This window comes from Alternaria metachromatica (genome assembly GCF_023757995.1).
Source record: "Alternaria metachromatica strain BMP 0045 chromosome Unknown scaffold_1, whole genome shotgun sequence".
NCBI classification, from domain to species: Eukaryota; Fungi; Ascomycota; class Dothideomycetes; order Pleosporales; family Pleosporaceae; genus Alternaria; species Alternaria metachromatica.
This window is the reverse complement of record NW_026055492.1, coordinates 1,370,751-1,391,219: the sequence shown is the minus strand read 5'-3', so window position 1 is coordinate 1,391,219 and position 20,469 is coordinate 1,370,751. Positions and strand designations below refer to the sequence as shown.

Below are 20,469 nucleotides of genomic sequence, written 5' to 3'. Positions count from 1 at the left end.
CGCAATCGTCGACTGGCTCGAGTCTCGCTACATTCCTTGCTCAGGAACTACACAACATATTTGGGGAAGAGCAGGCGCAGTTGGCGCACGTCTTGTCGGCATCTTCTGGTGCACATGCTGCCAAAGTTAAGGCGCTTTCTCCAGAAACGTCCGCAGAGCTTCAGCGCCAGTCCACGCGCGCCCTGAAGTATGCTCCAACATACCACCTGACGTTCTCCTTGTTCAGTCCCTCCTACGCACCTTCCCAGTGGGACATCGAGACTGCTCTCCAGACGTACATGAGCCCCCTTCTTGACGCCTTCTCCGCCATCAGCAACTTTACCGTCGATACACAAGTGCAACTTTACGCAACATTCGCTCCGTCTGTTCGCCAGCCGGAGTACGATGAAGCTACAAAGGCATGGACTCTCCGCAAGGAAGACCTTAGTGGGTTCGTGAACGCGGCTGAGTGGCCCCTCAGTCCCAGCATTGGCGAGGGGCCGACCGTCAACTTCATTCTGTATGTACCGGATCACACGCAGTCTCCGCTTCTGGTCAAGGAGAATGCAGGGAACAGCTGGTTAATTCCGCAATGGGGTGGTGTACACATACTGAACTTGGAGGGCGAGGCAGACACGCAGGCTTATTTGACTGCTGAAATGCTCGCACCAGCGATGCACACATTCTCGAATCAGCTCATCTCGTTGTTCGGTCTGCCGCAGAGTCCGGCGTCTTTGCCACTTCGCATCTCGACTCTTGAACGCGTCCGAGCTGCATCCCTTATCTTCTCAGCATCTTCCACGTTGGGAGCCTTAGCTCAAGTGTACCAGAAGCTTCCTTCTATCCCAGTACCCGATAACGTTGCCCAGTCTACGCAAGAGACGATTGCACATTTACAGCAAGCCTGCGACTTCCTTCGAGATGGCCGCTTCGCAAGCGCTCTGGAACACGCCCGTGCTGCAGAGGTGGAGGCCGAAAAAGCTTTCTTCGAGCGCTCCATGGTCGGACAGGTCTACTTCCCTGACGAACATAAGGTGGCTGTGTACCTACCCCTACTAGGGCCAGTTGCCGTCCCACTGATCATGGCTGCTTTGAAGGAGCTGAAAGCAGTGCTAAAGCGAGGCTGAAAGCCACGTCGCTTGTCTTATTCCTAGTACGCCCTGTGGATTCCAGAGATCTTGGTACCCAAATCCCACCGGGTTATATCAATCGCTGACGATTGTCACATGTTTCGAAGTATGTTCCGAGGGAACCACAATACCATCCAGAGAGAGCCATGCAGTCGCTTCATGAGTCCTGTTTAGTAGTACAACAGTAGGCTCACGTTGATGGCACGCTATATTAGTCCGTCGGATGTGCACTACTGTACGAATGACCCGAATGATGCCCCGCTGCGGGGTAGCGTAGGGTGGAGCGAGCAACCTCTACCATCACTGGTTATGCGACTCATAGGTTCAATATCAACAAGTCCACGTCCTTATGTTCGCCCTGCTCGATTGTCTCATGTCCGGTACCTTTCATTGGTCTTTCCTATCCGTATAGCCCCTGAACGTACTCGGGCGGTGGCTTACGTCCACCACAACTAGTTACATACCTCCACTACTGATGTCTGGATTCGGCTTAGTATGTGTGATGCTGGAGGCGGGACATTGATACCCTCGGTACATAGCGCAACTTCTATAAGACTGATCTATTCTACGATCAACCTTCTATGACCACCCACATAACAGCTCTCATCATGCCTCTCTCCACTAAAGCTGTTGAAGATATTAAGAGCACACTAGATGGTTTCATTGGAGATGGCTCACCGGGTCTCGCCTTCCACGCTATCGACAAATCGGGCAAAACACTTGTCGAGCATGCTTCAGGTATGCTGGGTGTAGATTCCAAGGAGCCTATGAACACTCAGACCACCACCTTTTGGATTGCTTCTTGCACGAAACTGGTCACTGCGATTGCTGTGCTGCAGCTTGTCGAACAGGGCAAGGTACCGTTGGATGATGCTGAATTCATCAAGAAAACCGTACCGGAATTATCGGAGAAGAAGGTCTATGCAGATGGTGTCAACGGTGTTGAGCAAGAGAAGGGAATCACAGTACGAATGTTACTGAGCCATACCGCAGGATTTGGATACCGATTCGCGGATCCGAGGCTTGTAGCGGATGGCATCGAAGGGAGCAGTGGAGACAAACGCGACATTCTCGATTCGAAGCTGGTAAACCAACCGGGCAGTATGTGGGAGTATGGAGTAAGTTGCACGTAAATCCTTCTTCCCGTCCCAGGTACTGACGGAATCGCAGGTCAATATGGACTGGGCCGGTATCGTTCTCGAGCGCGTCACGGGGCAAACACTAGGAGAATACTTCCAAGAACATGTCTTCACGCCCGTAGGCATTGCCGCAGAAGGCGCGACCATGTTCCCCTCCAAGGAAGCGCAAAAGAACCTAGCACATATGCATCAACGCGAGACCGACGGCACCCTCAAAGAGCGCGACCATCTCTACAGCGGCCCTCTTTCCTGCCCCCAAGAAAAGCAAAAGGACTTCCTCCAATCCGGCGGCGCGGGACTCTGGTCAAGACCTAGCCAATACGTCAAGATCCTCGCTGCTCTACTGAACGACGGAACGAGTCCACAGACCCAGAAACGCATCCTCAAGAAGGAGACAGTCGACCTCATGTGGGAGAATCAAATCCCCTCCCAACCTGACTTTGCGCGTGCCAACGTCCCACCCGCGAACCCTTTGCTCGTCAACCAAGCAGCAGATATGTATCCCCAGCCTGGAAACCCTCCTCAGGGATGGGGCTTTGGTGGTTTCATCACGATTGAGCCAGGTCAATCTGGTCGCGGGGCTAATACGCTGTGGTGGATGGGCTTGTGTAACTGCTTCTGGTGGGTGGACAGGGAGAAGGGGGTTGCGGGTATGTTGGCTTCGCAGGTGCTTCCAAATGGCGATCCCAAGGTTATCCCGGCTTGGTTCATGGCTGAGAAGGGTGTTTACGATGGGTTGCAGTAAGGAGCTTGATGAGTACGATGCAGAAGGCGTCTTTGATTGGCGGTGTCACGTAGCAATGCGCGCAAACAGAGGCCGTTGGTCTAAAGGCATGTGATGGGAAGCAACCGCACTAGAAAAAGAACTCATAATGCCTCCATGTGCAGCAGCCTCATTGTCTGCGCGCGCGTTTGCTTGTCAAATGGATACTTGAAAATATAAAGCAAGCATCCCCCAAGACGCGAGCAAGAAGAGATATCTATCTCTACTACAAGACGCCAAATTTCTCCACTTCCACCACTCCGACTATCTACTCGTCACCCCAATCCTCAATCTACATCTTACTAGTCAGCAAACCTCACCCACTCCACTCACGCGACATCAAGATGATCCTCTCCCGCATCCTATCCATCACCCTCCGTTTCGCGCAATTCGTCTGCGCAGCCGTAGTCCTCGTCCTGACATCCATCCTCCTCCACCAAATCCGCCACATGGACGCCAGTGACTGCCACGGCCGCCTCATCTACAGCGTCATGATAGCCGGCATATCGGTCATCGCATCCCTCATCTGGCTCTTTCCCACCACGTCTCACATCGTCAATTTTGTCGGCGATCTTATCTTTTGCGGCGCGTGGGTCGCTGCCTTTGGCTTGCTGCAGGATTATTATAGGAATGGTATGGATTGTGGTAGTATCTGGGCGTGGAATCAGATGATGGTTAGAAATGGGATGTGCAGTAGGTGGAATGCGGCTCAGGCGTTTGGGTTCCTGAGCGCGGTGTTTTGGTTCGTGAGTTTTGGTTTGGGGGTGTTGGTCTGGAGGAGGGGTGGGGGCAAGCGGGGAAGTCCGGGTAGAGTGTAGTGAGGTACATCGCGGTTTTGCGATGGAGCAATTGGATTTCTATGCCTCTTGTGAGTTTCGCATCTGCAGCGGAGTTTTTGGAGGTTTGGTCGTTGCATCTTCGTGCGGCTTGGATTCTTGAGGAAGCCGCGGACGGGACCTCGGGACGCGCTGTTACCTTAGACCAGGACTGGTTGGGTAAGGATTATCATCAACTCCTACGAAATTGACGCCCGGTAAACCCCAACATACAAACTCTCGTCGCCGTGCAAGCCCGAGCTCCAAATCTACGCTACATGCATGTCCTGCCGTTCTGACTCTGATTCGCTGCCGGCCATCAGGCGTCCAAGGGGCCCGTAGATCCTGCGAAATTCTCCACCCGTCTAGGCTGCCAGCGTCCCCGTCCGGCAAGTTCTTACTCGGTTCCTTGGAAAGCGGAATTTCGCACGTTTGCCCTAGAGCTAGATCATCAGGCCCCTTGGAAGCCTGGAATGTTGTATATGGCTAATGCACTGCACAGGCAGCATGCTGTCTAGGTCTGGCGCCATCAGATCTAGGTACATGGCGCTCATTGTATAAAGATACTCCATCATCCGCTCTACTTACTCATATCGTCACGGCCGATATTGCATCTTACATCTCGAAATACTTGCATCATGCTATCTCCACTCACTATCGGTCTCGGTTTGCTACCACTGCTCAGCGCAGCGTATCTCGAGGAGCCTCCAACTACCGCGGCTCCAGACACCGTCGCAGACTGCTCATGGTGGCATGTCGCCGCAGAGACCGACACATGCACCAGTATAGGTGAATACTGGGGCCTCACAGATGCGCAGTTGACGGCATATGTACGACGCGAACGCCACAGCACTCTACGCATATACTGACATCTGAAACAGAACCCAAGTCTAGCTGATGGCTGCAAAGTCATCTCGGGTAACTCTTACTGCATCGAAAGAAACTTGGGCAAGCCTGTACCATCATCTGCCACCAGCACTCTTGTGACTGTGACAAGCACCAGCCAGACGCCTACGCCTACTCCCACGACGCCTTTAGAGATCTGTGAGGAAGAAGCCGGTAGTTACGCGAGATACTGCCCACGTTGTCTTTACCGCTGCGAGAACGCGACACAGAACATGGCACAGTGCTTCTACAGTACTTTCTTCACTATCAATGGCGTCCAGAGTCAATGCTGGCAGCATGGAGGCAACGATTGTGCGAACCAGGCGGCGGCCGCTGTGTGCCCAGACCAATAGGCCATGTCGCGGTCAGGCAGTGATCACAAGAGGTGGACTAGACCTTCGACAGACATGGTACTGGGTACATGGGTAAAACCATTGAAGGAGAGAGCTGATGAACGCCAAGGTCAACATATTTACTTCATGAGTTCCACGATCTTGGCCAGATCTATCGGAGATTTGGAGGGTTACCCTGATGGATCTTCTTCGTCATCTTTGTGGGCCGTTGTACAGGCGGCAGGCTATGCACACACAAATATCAGCACAGCGCACGAGTTTCAGCAGACAATATAGATGAAATCCTCGATTTAGCGGCGGTCGAGAACGGATGAGTTGTGCAAACTTGGAAGCCCGTTGCGGTAATGAGTGACACTGACGGCGATGTCATAGCCGCCAAAATTGACGACTTGCCCACCTCTTTGTATTCGCGATCGCAGTTTTAGCCTCTTAGATATAGATGCATCTGATACCGTCAATCAGCGTTGAGGACGTCTGTTAACATGCATTAGTACCGTGACGCAATGGCAAAACACCAGTGCGCCAAGCTGTATATGTTTGTCCACCTATACTCGACACCACCTCGCCTAAACACAATGCTTGCACGTTTGCATCAGCCGGCATGCAAATAAAGATACGCGATGTGCTTCCCCGCAATCGACATACTATCCCCCGATGCACGATCTCGCGTTTGACTCCCGAGGAGCTCATCCGGCACCTGACTAGGGAGCTTAACCACCGGCCAAGACAACGTCGACCCACCACATATTAAGCTGAAGCACACATTCTTAGCTAGCGCACGATCGCATACTAGAAAGAGCATGTGTGACCTTTTCACCCCGGATCCATCTATGACAAAGGCCCAACCAGAGCCTCACCCCCGACGTATTAGGCCCGATAGAATATATCAAGCCCACATCTACTGTTGGTTGGCGCGATGATTTTATCCCTTTGCAATCAAAATGGTTGCAGACGAGAGTGTGCGGTGGGCAGCCAAGAAGTGATGGAGGACGAATGCAAGGGCTGTTTAGTGTATTGGGGACGTCTTAGCACGATAGGGACGTCTTGATACAATGGGGACGTTTTAGTGTAATAGGAACGTTTTTTTGGTATATAAAATGCCTTGAACTTGACTCAGTTACCTACATCGCCATCAGCTCGTTCTGCGTTTTCCTCGATTTTATCGCATTGATCAGCATGAAGTACTCATTCACTCTCGCCGTTGCGGCTTTGTGCGTTGAAAGCAGTGTCGCAACACCGCTCAACCTGGAAGCCAGACAGGTAACCAACACCACTCCTACCCCAAAGACTCCACTGACATCTTCTCAGCAAGGCAGCGGCGCAGGCCCCTACGCTCCAGGAAATTACAAGACGGAAAGCTCTCTCCAAGGCCACACAATCTACTACCCAACCAAGAACACCGGCTCCGAGAAGCTCCCTGTTCTCGTCTGGGGCAACGGTGCATGCAGCACCGACGGCCGCTCCAACTCGGCTCTCTTGCAGAACATCGCCAGTTACGGTTTCCTGGCTATCGCTGAGGGTGGCCCAAACGGCGGCGGTACATCCAATGCTCAGACCATGAGACAGGCCATTGACTGGGTCACCCAGAACGCCGGCAAAGGGAACTATGCCAACGTCGATGCGAGCAAGATCATGGCCGCAGGCTTCTCGTGCGGTGGCGTCGAAGCCATCGACAACATCTGGGACAGCCGCGTCGACACCATCGGAATCATCAGCTCAGGTCTGCTGACAAATTACACTGCCGCCAGTAACTGGAGGAAGCCAGTGCTGTTCGTATTGGGTGGCTCAGGCGACATCGCGTACGGGAACGTAAGTTCTCCTTACCTGCTCCTTTCTGTTGTGTGCAAGATGGACTAACAAGGGTTTTAGGGTGAGCGTGACTACAAGAACATGCCTGCTGGTGTTCCGACCTGGAAAGGCAACATTCCCGTCGGCCACGGCGGTACACTCGGCGATGCTAATGGCGGCCGTTTTGGCAAGGCGATCCTTAACTGGATGCTGTGGACTATGAAGGGAAACACACAGGCGGCGTCGTACTTTACCAGTGGTTATCAGGCTGATGGATATCAAGTCGAGTCCAAGAGCTTGAACTCGTTGAAGCCGTTCTGAGTGTTTGGGTCGCTTGGGGTCGAACGCGAAGACGTGGTCGTATAGGATGTTATCAAAGAGACCGTATAGGACGTCAATCGGCCTGACTCGAACTTATCAGATTTTACCAAGAACTCAATGGCATCACCGTGTACTTTCCATGATAGAGCTTTTCGACGTTGCCAGCGCTCAACGGCACCGAATTCCTATCCCTACACCCCACTAACCTCTCCGCGTTAGAGCTCCCGTCAGCATTCACCCACCCCACCATGGATACCCCAACAACATCATCGACTCATCCCAGTACCGTAAGACAACACACCAAACCACACCCCATCTCAATACCACCTCCTCACCCAAAATGTCCACCCCCCTCGCCACAGTAGCCATCATCTCAATCGGGCAAATGGGCCTCGGCATCGCCGCACTCCTCACCTCGCACAACTACCGCATAACAACCAACATCAGCGGCCGCAGCGCCGCCACAAAAGCGCGCGCAGAATCCGCTGGCATACACCTCTACGCCACGGACGAAGAGCTCGTCGCAGATGCGGATTACATACTGAGTATCGTGCCGCCACGTGACGCTGTGGCGACGGCGAAACGCGTGGTATCTGCGCTGCAATCAGACAGATGTGAGCATGAGAGGGGGGAGAAGGGGAAGGGCGCGGTGTGGTATTTGGATTTGAATGCTATTAGTCCAGATAGGGCAAGGGGGATAGCAGGAATGTTCGAGCAGAATGAGAAGGGTGTTGTGTTTGTAGACGGGGGCATCATCGGTGGCCCACCAGCGCCGCCGCCGTCACAGACAGAACAGAGTGCTTGGACAAGACCCGGTATCCCCCTATCGGGACCTCATTCCCTGGACTCTGCACCCGTTTCCGGTGCTCATCTAGCTGAAGTACTCAACACGCGGTATCTCGGTGGGGAAGTCGGGACAGCGTCCGGGCTGAAATGCTGTTTCGCAGCGCTGTCAAAGGGGTTTACGGCGTTGGCGCTGCAATCTTTCTCGTCAGCGGAGTCGCTGGGCGTGCTGGATCCGTTGCGTGAGTATCTTGATGTGTACAACCCTGGTGCCAGGCAAAAGGCCGAAAAGAGTGTGGTGGGGTGTACGGGGAAGGCTTATCGGTGGGTGGAGGAGATGATGCAAATCGGTGAGTGTTTTCGAACGGAAGGTGGGACGGCGGGTGAGGCGAGTGTATTCAGGGAGATTGCGGGTGTATTTAATGGGTTGGCTGATGTTGTAGAGAGGAATGGGAAGGAGGAGATGGGGAGTGTGGAAGGCGTTGTTGGAGCGTTGTTGAAGGATCAGAGGCATAAGAAGAGTTAGTGGAAGCGTAAGTCTGCTGTTTTGGTGGTATGCACATGCAGCTTTTTTGCATGGGCGCGCGTTGTCACATTAGGCCTGGTCATTAGACGTGTTCAGATTAGAACTCCATACCCCCGCGCTATGCTACCTAACAGAATCATGGTCATCAATTTAACATAAATCATGCCCTGCGAGCATTACGGCCATCACCGTACGCCAACGTGCGTCCCATGTCCATTACCGTACTCGATCCTGCCGCACTACTACCGCTGACGCCCCTCTTGTGCCCGGCCTCCATACTGCTTCTGCCCTCAACCAGCGCCCTTCGTCCATCGACGCTCTGTCCAACGAGCCTACCACTGAATTGATGCCAGCAATTGGGCGCTTGGAGGATGTACTTTTCCATCGCAATCCTAAATCTGTTCCTGTAGTCACGCGGCGACGTGATTGTAGGCTTGTTCTTGCCGCGGTCCTTGATCCAACTCTCTAGCTTCTTGTCCCAGGTGTAGGTGCGAATGCAGTCGATAATGCCTACGATGATCTCGCGTTGTGTGTCGTCGAAGCCTGCCATGAGAGAGTAGTCCATAACGTTGTTCTGTGATAGGAAAAGCGTATCGTTGAACACACTTGCTTTGAGCAACTTCTTGGTGTGCTCACGGACGAAGATGGGTGTCTCAGAGTAGATGATGTCAACAAGATTCTCGTCGAGAAGAACTTCATCTCGTTCGCCAGTGGCTTGGATCTTGCGATTGCGCATACTGCCCTTGAGATCGTAGCGGCGATTCGGTTCGCGATCGTAGAATAGGTTCTCCATAACAAGCATGTACCAGTCAAAGTCACGACCGGTGGGTGTCTTGATCTGGACTTGGAAAAGGCCAAACATCTTAGCGATGACGCTGGGTAGCGACTTGAAGAGATTCTGGTGCGTAAAGGCAAAGTAGTTGGGGCCGAACTTGAAGAATGCTTGAACTTCGACTGGAGAGAGTGACTTCAGGACAAATCGGTCGTCGAGGGTCTTCAAAAAGATTGACTTGGACTTCCCGCCCTTGGAATCCCATTTCGAACAGCGGGAGAGGGACTCCACGAAACGTTCTGCCACACCACATTTGCGGCGGAGTGCGTCGAAAGATTGGGCGTAGAAAATCTTGCAGTGCGCCTTTACCCCACGATTGGTGAAACTGTAGCGGATGTTGTGGTTTTCTTCATGCAGCAGATTTCGTTCGACTGACTCTTCAAACGTTTCCATAACGCCATCACTTGAAGTAAAATCGCGGAAGGTTTGTCGTTTGGCAACATAATCTGGACACGACAGCGCCAATGCAATAATGGAACTGGGTTCGTCTTCCCGGATGATGATATCCGAGTTCTCCCAGACGTGCTCGATCTGTGAGAATGGATACTCAAGCGGCGTCCATCCACTTGCTGATCGTTCGGACCAGAAACTGGTAAGAATCTTGAGTAGTGTGTTCTTCTCGTGTTTGGGGAGCTCAAGAGAGTTTTCCAGCTGCGAGTCACTTAGACTCAGAAGTTGAGAGCCCGCGAGGCTCTCCGGTAGAGGAATGTCTTCTGGCGTCGTCTCCGTATCACTGATGTCATTCTCGGGATCTGATGGGAAGTGGCTTGGCGACTTGGGTGACTCATCGCTGCTGGGAAGTTGGGCCATTTCATCATGAGGGTGTCGCCTCTCCACCGGCGATTGTGACGCTGTTGTATCACCTGTGTGCTCTGTGAAAGTGCTGTCGCCAAGTGTACTGTTGTCTAGACTCGCCCGGGGAGGAGTTGGAGTACGCAGATCTTCATCAGAATCTTCATTCTCTTGTACAGCGTCATGAACGTTTTTGTACACCTCAACAACCGGCTTAGAGGAGGCGAGTGGGAACGCGCGCACTTGCCTAGCTCTATCATTACGTCTCTCGCGCATACGCTGGTTCTGAAATTCTCGTGACAGCTGTTCGAAATGCTGCGCAATCTTCGATACCTTGTTTTGGCTCTTGTAAGGTATCGACCGAGGTATGCGAGATGAAGACTTGGATTGCTTTGGGGTAGACAGCCCTAGCCCAAGTCGTTCTGTCATACGCTCAAAAGCCTTTGTAGAGTCGTTGGAGTTTGGCTTCGGACTAGTGGGCCCGTTGTTGGAGACCGATGAGCCTGGGAAAGGGCCGATATGTTTAGCAATATTTCCAGGCTGAGATTGTGTTCTCACAAGTGCTGTTGGCCGGGCCGGCGTCTCACGTCGACCGGGCTCGACCAGCCGCGGAATTTTGCTTTCAGCTGTGATGTTCGAAGCTGACGGCAATGGTGATGGGCTACTCGGCATGTTCTCAATCGCTTCAGCAAGCGACTTATCAATCGGATTTACCCTCGGAAGACTGGTAGGTGTAGGCGACCCTTCGTCGTACTTGTTAGGATCAGAAGCAACAGTTGGTGTCTTGGTGAGTTCTTCGTTGCCGACTGCAGGTGTCTCAGGATAGTTGGAGGGCACTGCAAGATCCAAATGACGGACGTCTTCTCGCTCAAGTGCCTCCCGCGGGGTCTGGATTGGCAAATCTGAACTAGGCTTGGTCAGAGGGGGCGTGGTGGGTCCAGACGTCTGTTCTCCCCCGTCCACAGGCTGATCGCTAGTCGAACTCTCTTCTTTGACAACGGAGCTCAACATGTCGCGGGCCATTTCTGGTGACAGATTAGATGGCCTCGGCGATAACGCAATCGACTCATCCTTCTCATCGATGTACGAATCGTCCGCACCTGATTCCCCGCCCTCGTCCACGGATGCCAAAGAGCTCGTAGACTCATCCCGCTCCAAGAATCTCTTCAATTGCATGTTCGCATACCTCCTGATATCTCGCTCGGACGGGAAGAACTGCTGTTCAAACTCCAGAAAAGTCACATCCCAGGCGATTGCCTTTTCCTGAATGGCGCGAATGGCGCGATTCATGGGGATGATCTCGTAGTATTTGGAGTTCATGTACTTGTCTTGGAGTTTGGATTTCAGCCACTCGTGTTCCTCGTTCGCGCGTTTTAGAAGTATCTCAACTTCCTTGCGGCAAACATCCACCTTCTCTGGAATGACATCTTCGACATGTATCCCCTGGATACGAGCGCGAAGCGAGTCCATGAAGCAGTCCAACTTCTCCTCGATCATCAGATATTGGCTATTCTTCAACCTTAGGTCGCTATCCACTTTCCAGGTCACGTTCGGCTTGGGAGCGATGACCTCGTACATCGGTACGGGGTCATACTGGATACGCAGAGCAACATTGCTGTAGCCGAAGTAGCGGACGTGGTCCTTGTGAATGTCGTGGGGACATATACCCGCTCGTGGATGCAGTTTGGTACTCCAGAAAGTCAACTCGAGGTATTTGGCAAAAGAGTATCTCCAACTCCACTCCGACATAGGAAAAGCTTGGGTTTCCTGGCCACATATTCTGCAACAGCTCCACATGAGAATGGTTTGATACATGCCTTTCAGCTTCGGTGGGTGCTTCTGGACAATGACCGTCATTTGACCTTCTCCATGCACATATTGCCGAGAATGATCGAGCATTCTCCGGTCGCAATTGCCCACTTCACAGGCGACACTGGCTGAAGTGCACAGGTCTTCCACGTATTGGCCTAATGTGCAGTCTGGCGTGAAGCCGTCATCATAATCATGTTCTTGGTAAAAGCCAAGCGCAATGATTTCTGGGCCAATGCAGGGAGTCGAGGTTACAGTATTGACAACACTGTAGAGTACGGCGATCTTCTGGTGGTTGAACGGGTCGTAAAGATCCGTGTTACCCGAGAGATACTGCTCCCATTGTCGCTTTTGTGTCAGGTACTGATTCAATGCCTTGTCGTATTCTGAGGCATGCACTGCAGATAGGAATTCCCGAACTTGCTTTGAAGCCTTCTCCACCACGGTGTGGACCATCTCGGGCTGTACGAGTTCGAACTTCTGGCCAATTTCACCGGGCTTTTCGTCACTTTCATCAGCAGTGTACTGGTTCTTGAGCTTCTTCAGATGGCCAAGCTTTGCTTCGTATTGGCGGGCCTGTTCGAGCAGATAAGGTTGCATGAACTTGACGAATGGCGAAGAAGAGAGGATCTTTGTTCGGTGGTTTTCAACCATATCGCTATAGTAGGAGGGTGCAGCATCGCTAGATCGCAGGTCGTTTCCATCATGCAGCGCGTTAGTAGGATGGGAAGCGGTATCGTCCCCACCGCTTTGAGTATGTGAGCCGTCTTGGTCTTGGCGGTCCAAGGCGAGAGTACCAGTAATAGAAGCTGTTGGTGTATCTATGAATTCGTCGCGCATCAGGCAAGTCTCGAGCCGAAGGTTGTACACAACATATGTCATGAACTCAGTAACGCGTTTCAACCTGACCAGGTTATGACTCTCGGCACCTCGTAGAACAATTGTGCAGCCGAGTTCTTTCTGACACCCAGACAAAAATATGTAGGTTTTCCTCGCATTCTTGTGCACATAGGTCTTGACATCAAACCTGCCGCAAGACCCAAGATGGGTTGGGTCTATGGCCAACTTGTCGACGGATGAGATCATTTTCGAATTTGTGCATCGCGCGACGGCGTTCAGTACTGTAGGCTTGACGTTGTAGACTACGGCGATTCCCTCTTTCTCCAGGAATTCGAGTGCCAAGCCAGACACATTACGTTGTACGAGCAGGACGTGAGGTTGGAGAGCTGTGATACGACTTACGAGGTTACGAAGGTATTCCCGCTCCTGGGCAATGACGGGCTCGAGGCTCATGAAGTGTGTTTGGTGTCGCGCATACTCAATAGCGAAAGTGATGATGGCGATTCTTGGGTTGGGTATATTGCGCGGCATACTCCGCAGGGCAACGTTCTTGGTAAAGACCACTCCCGATACGTATGCGGTGTCCTTTGGCTTACCACCCGGGATCTTTTTCAACTTGATGTAGTTCCTCACGTCGATGTCATCTCCTCTATCCACATCAGGATTGACGTCATCTGTACACTGTCGTAAGATCGGGATCAAGGCCTTTTCCCAACTGGACGCGTGCGGTACTCCAGCGTCATTCAACATCTGTATCAGGAGCTTTCGTGCATGATCCAGACTGGCCTTGTTGAGTTCGACCTTGGGTGTCATACCCTGCATTGATGCGCTACGGGTGATTCTCCCTCCGGGTGGTGTTGGTGAAGGGGACGGCTGGAGTTGTGGTGTTCCCGGTCCGCTACCGCCGTAGCCGGTATAAGGTCTTAACAGGGTGTTGCTTTTCGATCGCCTTGGGGAGGCGCGGTGAGTTATGCTGCTTACGCTCAGATTCCTTCGTCGAGACGGTCGATTTCCGTTGCGGCTTGTGATGCTAATGTTATCTGCATCTCGAGCATGACCCGCGCCTATGACACTTCTATCACCAGCCCTTGACTTTCCTTTTCTCATGGCTGCCAATAGACCACCTAAACCACCCCTTTCATGGTCCAAATTCGCGCCAGCCGCAGGATCCTCTCTCAGAGTCGCGAAGATGCTGGCATGATCTTCTTCGCTTGAGCCCTCGTCCGACATGAAGGGAGCAAGATCTGGGTCGATTATGTTATCGTGGTGGAAGGCCGACAGGCTTGGTTGACTGCGTGAGTTATCGTGAAATTGATGGAAGGGCGCGCGATCGTCATGCTTGACATTACGCATGTGTTGGTGTTTGGAAGGGTGTCGTTTGTGGCTCGACGAACGGGGTCTCCCGCCCAGAGACCGCAGAGATCGCGACGAGCTCGGACGGGTCAAAGTTTGAGGACCAAGCTCTATGACATGTGACCGGCGTTTCTTTTCACTGCCCACCTTCCGAGACATGGGGATGCTGATGGTCGGTGTTCCGATCTTTGTATGATCACTCTCAACATGATCAGCCTCGTCGTCGTCCGAGTACTGAGTCCTGTCCCCGTTGTCGTAAAGGGAACCTTGGTCGCCATCATCAGTGTAGTCGGACGAGTCATCGTCGTGGCCATATATGATACCCTCACACGGTTTGCACACCTTCAGGTTGCTTTGCTGTCCAAATATCTTACCTGACACGATAGACGTGCACTTGGAATCGAAGATTTGCCCACATGTACGGCAGTGATGCTTACGTCTGAAAGTAGTGAAAGCATCACCGCAGCTGAAACAAGCTTTAGCATTCTCGTCTCGCATCCAAAACTCGCGGTCTAGGATCTTTCTTCGCATTTGAGTAAAGGTACTTCTTGACATGTTGTGTACCGCAGGCGCGGCCTGGGCTTGTCGCTGAATCTCTTCGATAGGCGCAACAGCAGGAGTGCGTATCGTGGAAGTTGTGATGATAGAGCTCAACCCGTCAGAAGAAGAGGCCCTGGAAGGCCGGTAGCCTGGGAGGTGTGAAGGACCGACATGGAGCATGGGGGGACGCTGCGGCTCCGGTGCGTGTATGGTAGTTTGGGAGCTAGCGGTGTTGTTGCGACCGAGTTGAATCCTCTCTGGGGACTTCTCAGCCTGTTCCCTTGGCTTGTTAGGCGCAGAGCGGGTGGGTTGATATTGGCTGTCGGCGCGGGAGCTGACCCTACTCAGACTTTCGCGCGGGGTGTCTGACCCGGCCTTGAAAGTCGCGCTATCCCCCGCTTGACCCTCGCCTTTCACGAGCACCATATCATCGTCATCGGTATCGTCACTTTCCTGACCTGCCAGGTCAAAGTCGCCCTTCTGTCTCCTAGCAGCGCTGTCCCGGTTTGGAGCGAATCGCGGAGAATCTAGCCTTTGGGCTCCTAACGCAGGATCTCTCGGCGTGTTGCTTCTTGGTAAGTCGACGGTGGAGGTGCTTTGGCTCCTAGAGTGGGGGCCCATAGGGCTCAGGATCGATGATTCGTCGTGTTTTGCTGTATGCCCTGTGTCGACGCTCGGGGTCATTGAGTTCCGGGACCGCGCAGTACCGAGCGAAGCCTTGGACGCATTCATGGACGTCTTACTGGAGAGCGTAGTACTAGATATGTTGGAGTCGCGGGAGGGAGGCAGGGCGTCGGGGAAGTTGGCTGTTGCTGGAGATTGCATGCGCGACGACGGCCTAGAGGTGACAACGGGTGAAGACACGGACGTCCCCCCTGGGCTTCGAGTGACAGCCGCTGACTTGGAGGCCGGTGAAGTCCCGCTCCTGCCATCTTGTGATTGTTCTCTGACGCCTCCTACAGAAGCTCTCAGGCGACTGTACAGCCCACTGAAGCCACCCTGTACCAAGTCTATGCCCTTAGGCTCACCGACTGAGCTTGGGGCCGGTGGCACGGTGAAGTCATCGAAAGTAGTGAGCGTGTCGGAGCGTGATGCCTGGGCATGCATTTGGTAGAGCGAAGGCGGCTGCAGCGAGCCCCGCCGCGAGTCTCTGGACATGGCTGCCGTCAGAGGAATTGCAGTCTGCGGGTGCAGTAGGAAGTATCGAGTGTGTCCAGACGGATCGGCGTCCGACAGTGGCCTGTGGTGAACAGCATCAGGCTTCAGGTGGGATCATGCCTAGGTAGTCTGGCGGACAGCGAGGTGGAGTCGAGGATGGCGGATGATTCGTTACACGTGTGTTGCTTCGGATTCATGGGAATGAGGAAGAAGATTTCAGGCGCCGACAGTAGTCAGCTACGACGGCACTGGCACCTGGAGCATCACGAGGTGCATACAGCTAGCTAGGCATGCAGGAAACGCGGCGGGCCATGACGCGCAGCCGCCAAGGGATTCCGCTCGCTGTTCCGCCCCCACGTCCCTCGGCATGAATTCATGCCCTCCAGCCACGAGATGCAGCCGCCGTGAATGGTGGTCCAAGATCAAACGCGCCTGGCTGGACGAGTGAAGCATCAGACGCTATTCTCAGTTAGACAGGACTCTATTATGTTCTCTCCACGAGTCCCCACACGGCTTGTTGTTCCTCCTCCCCGCACATCTCGCCGGGACCAGAACGCGTCGCGTCTCCCACTGGCGCCGCGACATCCCATTGCATGGCCCTTCGCCTCAGCGCCTGGCTTGAAGAAACGTTCGAGTCCCAGCTGCTGCTAGGCAACCAGTGGCTCCAGGACACCTTTGAGAAGAAGCGGTCTGGCGTTAAAGCCCAATTGCACAGGCAGTGGGACGTGTACCACGATAACGGATCGTCTCTGGATATCATCAACTACGTCCACTCTGACCGCAACAGCGCACTGCTGGTACTCAAGGCAGGTGATAATGCGCCCATCGCTGCTGCTACGTCTAACATCACTTATACCAGGTCGCGCCTCTTACACTGACCGACGGCCAAGTCCAGGTCCTCTCCCAATTCACGCCTGACTGCGCTCGGAACTTCCTGCAGGCATTCCCCGCGCTATCGCACCTGTCCATCGGCACCACAGTAGCCGTCCGCACTTTCACTATCCGCCTCACCCCGTACGGCCCGCCGAGCGAAAGACTGCGCTTGATACTAGATCGGATCGATTGGCTGGGCGATAACCGCGAACGAGTACAGAATCTGACGCGAGAGATTCTGAGGCCACTGCATGCTTGCGAGCAGATTGGTGTCTTGCTAGAGCAGCTGCGCCATATCCGCGAGCGAGAGGACCGCCGATGCTTGGCATCTGGTGCTGAGGAAACGGACGTAGAAGCAGTCGACGACGCTACGGCGGATAACATGGGTTCAGATGGGAATATGCCGCATGGCAACGAGCTACAATCACAGATAATGGGCACACAACTGCCGTTTGGAACACAACTGCCTCTCCCATCCCGTCCTCATGCAGGCAACGAGGAACCACAGGTCATAGGAGTGAACCGCCTGGAGCCAGTCCTAGGCGGTAACACCCAACGAAAAGAGATACGGTCAGGTGCTGCTAGCACAGACTACGAGAAACGTCAAGAAATGCTGCTGGATCTTCTCGGCAAAGCTTCCAATTCCAACGCCCGCAAACCTGAGGCGACCTCGGCGAACAGTTTCGTGCAGTCAGCTTTCGGTAAGCAAAGTGACAATACGTCAACTGTAGATGAATCTCTCGAAGCACCGTCAGATGCATTGCAGCAACAGTCAAGAAGGTCCGAACCAGAAGCCGGGAACGAAGATCCCTCGCCATCTGTGTCCAATCATGGGAGGAAGAGAGTCAAGAGGGTCCGCGAGATATCGCCCGAACCTGCAAAAGCTACCGAAGACGTTCGAACCGAGGAGCAAACCATTGAACAAAGTCTGATTGAGGATGACAATGAGACAATGCCTCCGTGCTCTTGGATGGCAGACTTGATCTTCAATAGCGAGACGCTAAAGGTACCTAGAATCCAGCGGAACTGTCTGGACAGGGAAACCAGTTGGCTAAAACCTCAACCCGGGGTTCAGCCTTTCCAGGCTGGAAACATGCCGCAATCAATACTCATGGCTTGTCATCGGATGGCTGACGAGAGAGCTGGCGCTGAAACTGACGATGAATCGGACCCAGATCCGTCTGCAGAGACTGTCGATCCATCGCCCGAGTCTCTGCCCCAAAAGACGCAAGATGATGAACCTGCCTTTACCAAAAATGACAGATCTGCGAGGACAAAAGATGATGAGCCCGTGACTACTCAAGACGACAGTGATGCCGGTAGGGAGAGGTCCTGGAGCACGTCCCCGGAGCCTCCACCACGTCCAGCAAGAGTCCATCAAGAACTTCCTCCTGACTCAAGCATCGAGAAGCCCGCATCTCATTCAGAACAGGATTCTGCGTCACAGCCAATGTCCGCCAGCAAGCAGTCACAAAATCATTCTGTCGTCGAGATTTCAGATGACGACGAGCCAACTGGTCCATCATCCTCGCCACCCGTTCCAGCTGCACCCGCAGATTCTGACGATGAAATGAACATGGAAGAATCCGTTCCACAAGCCTTGGGCGAAGATCTTACACGGCACAGAAGAGAGACATCGGCAATCGGGAATGCTCCAAAGTCTGATCCCTTGCGGTCGCCTGTAGTTGTTCAAGTGAAAGAAACTCCATATGGAAAAGGCAAGAATGCCCCAGGCGCCCAAAGCTCAAGCGGCGAGCCAAAACAGCAATCATCTACATCGATAGTCCATAGTACATACGACACGCCTAGTCTCTCTGATCTTGCCGAGCTTGGGGTCATGCAAAGTCCAGGCGACAAGCACAAGGGAGTTGAAGTGCCTAGCAGTGTACCCCAAGGCCCCAACGGCGATGACGCTGGAGACATAGAGATGCTAGACCATATCCCAGACGCACAAGATCTCAATGGCGAGACGGCTGCTGCACAGCCATCGCAACACAGGCTAGATCAAGGGACGAAGTCCACATCTTTCTCCCATGCAACGACCAAATCTACGCATCTATCGCCGGAAAACCGTGGCGTACAGTCATCACCGGCAGTACCTCACCTCGCTTCACAATCCACCAAGCGCAAGCTCATTAGTTCGCCGACCAAGAGCAAACGTCGACAATCTAAGAGACGCGAAATCAAAATTGTCGGTTTTGGAGACGAGGCTCCGTCTGCAATCGACCCAGTGGCTGCGTTACGCAAAGAACGAGACGAGTCTCTACGCAGATGGCGGGAGCAACGTAACTCTAGCACAAGCTTTGACAGTCGACCTGAGACTACGAGCAGATTTGCCACGGAAGATTCAGATGCAATGGATATTGACGGTGCTGTCAAAGTGGAGAAAAAGGAGCCATCGCCCAGCATGTCCCCTCGGCATCAGGATCTATATGACGAACCGAGTCCTAGACAAGTAAAGCCCGCTGCAAACCCAGCTTCCCAGCCGCCCACAACACATCCTCAATCACAAGGCCGCTCTCGTGATAATCGACCTCGTGGTCCCGTTCCGATACCTATGCAACCTCTACCAGCATCTTCAAAGCAAGTAGATCAAGATGATGTCCAAACCGTCTTCCAGTCCTTCAAATCCGCCTATCCGCAATATGATGGTGATGAGAAGCACTTTCGAAACCAATGCACGCAGATGTATCAACTGGAACAAGAAGACAAGATGGTACCGAAATGGCAGTGGGACGACTTCATCATACGCAACAGGACAGACTACAGACAGTATGCCATGGACTGTATTGGTCAAGGAGAAGATCCAGAGCCATATCATCGCTTCTACAAGAACGATATCCGCGACACCTTGTACAAAGAGGGCATTATTGGTAACACCAAGACGCTGCAAAGGGCACTGGAGGAGCTTAGTGGTGGTCCACCTGCAAGACCACCCGAGTCTAGACAGGAAGTCCAATCCGCCCCGAAGCCAAAACCAGTAAGGAAGTCACTGCCAGGTTCTTTCAACCAGCCTAAGAAACCCACACATGACCGCGTCAACAACGCTCACTCCCGTGCGCGCCAATCCCTTCCCACAAACCCGCGTCCTCGCGCCCAAAGCCCTCTCCGGCCCAGTTCACCCTCATCCGGATCTTCATCACGGCCCCAGCCACGCCCATCAAACCCAACAAAACGCGTGCCCTCTACAACCCGACCCCCACGCCAGCCTTCCAACAACTCCCCCTCCAACACCACCGATCCAACGAACCCAGCCCCCACCACCACAAGTACCGGCGACAAATACCGCGACTTCGTCTTCGCCATGCAACGCAGCGCCTCCTGGACCGGCAGCACTGAAGTGAGTCCCAAGCCCAAGAAGTGACAAAGAAAGCCCCCCGTATCAAGTCATTTGCAAGAGAACAATGGGCTAAGGTATGTGTGTTGCACTTTTAGGTCGATCCGAAGAAACCGTGGCCGCAGAGTCTGGCTGGTAGACCGAGTGTGGCTGATGCGCCGAGGAGCAAGGTTGATGTGCTGGATTGGGGGGATGTGCTGGGGAAGATGGGGTGGAGGGGTGGGAAGTGAGGCGGGAAAGGATAGACTGGATTTGGATATGGATATGGATATGGCTTGAGACGATTGGCAATGGTTCGAGATGGCTTGGACTAGATGGGTGATGTGTGTGTTGGAATATTCTGGCTTCTTATTTCGTCAGAGAGGACTTGAATACGGTACCATGAGACAGAGGCATTGCTAGCACAATTCGAGCAACTATACATTAGCGACCACAAGGTCGCAAGCAATTCCA

At 53.3% G+C, this 20,469-nt stretch overlaps 5 protein-coding genes across 5 annotated transcripts; 3 read left to right on the top strand and 2 right to left on the bottom strand.

Annotated features, from left to right (window-relative positions):
• Positions 1-1,717: 1,717 nt before the first annotated feature.
• J4E83_000448 (uncharacterized protein) lies at positions 1,718-2,993 on the top strand (the record flags this gene model as incomplete). Its single annotated transcript, XM_049327410.1, has 2 exons — positions 1,718-2,227; positions 2,280-2,993. The coding sequence occupies 2 exons, from the start codon at positions 1,718-1,720 to the stop codon at positions 2,991-2,993; spliced, it is 1,224 nt and encodes a 407-aa protein (XP_049193555.1).
• A 3,247-nt stretch (positions 2,994-6,240) lies between these two features.
• Positions 6,241-7,173, top strand: J4E83_000447 (uncharacterized protein; the record flags this gene model as incomplete). The annotated part of the gene is made up of 3 exons (XM_049327409.1): positions 6,241-6,324; positions 6,373-6,873; positions 6,934-7,173. The coding sequence occupies 3 exons, from the start codon at positions 6,241-6,243 to the stop codon at positions 7,171-7,173; spliced, it is 825 nt and encodes a 274-aa protein (XP_049193554.1).
• Positions 7,174-8,642: 1,469 nt separating this feature from the next.
• Positions 8,643-13,577, bottom strand: J4E83_000446 (uncharacterized protein; the record flags this gene model as incomplete). The annotated part of the gene is made up of 1 exon (XM_049327408.1): positions 8,643-13,577. One exon carries the CDS (start codon positions 13,575-13,577, stop codon positions 8,643-8,645), a length of 4,935 nt encoding a protein of 1,644 aa, XP_049193553.1.
• Positions 13,578-13,738: 161 nt separating this feature from the next.
• On the bottom strand, positions 13,739-15,806 carry J4E83_000445 (uncharacterized protein; the record flags this gene model as incomplete). The annotated part of the gene is made up of 3 exons (XM_049327407.1): positions 13,739-13,795; positions 14,256-14,482; positions 14,546-15,806. 3 exons carry the CDS (start codon positions 15,804-15,806, stop codon positions 13,739-13,741), a joined length of 1,545 nt encoding a protein of 514 aa, XP_049193552.1.
• Positions 15,807-16,399: 593 nt separating this feature from the next.
• Positions 16,400-20,043, top strand: J4E83_000444 (uncharacterized protein; the record flags this gene model as incomplete). Its single annotated transcript, XM_049327406.1, has 2 exons — positions 16,400-16,603; positions 16,666-20,043. The coding sequence occupies 2 exons, from the start codon at positions 16,400-16,402 to the stop codon at positions 20,041-20,043; spliced, it is 3,582 nt and encodes a 1,193-aa protein (XP_049193551.1).
• Positions 20,044-20,469: the final 426 nt, after the last annotated feature.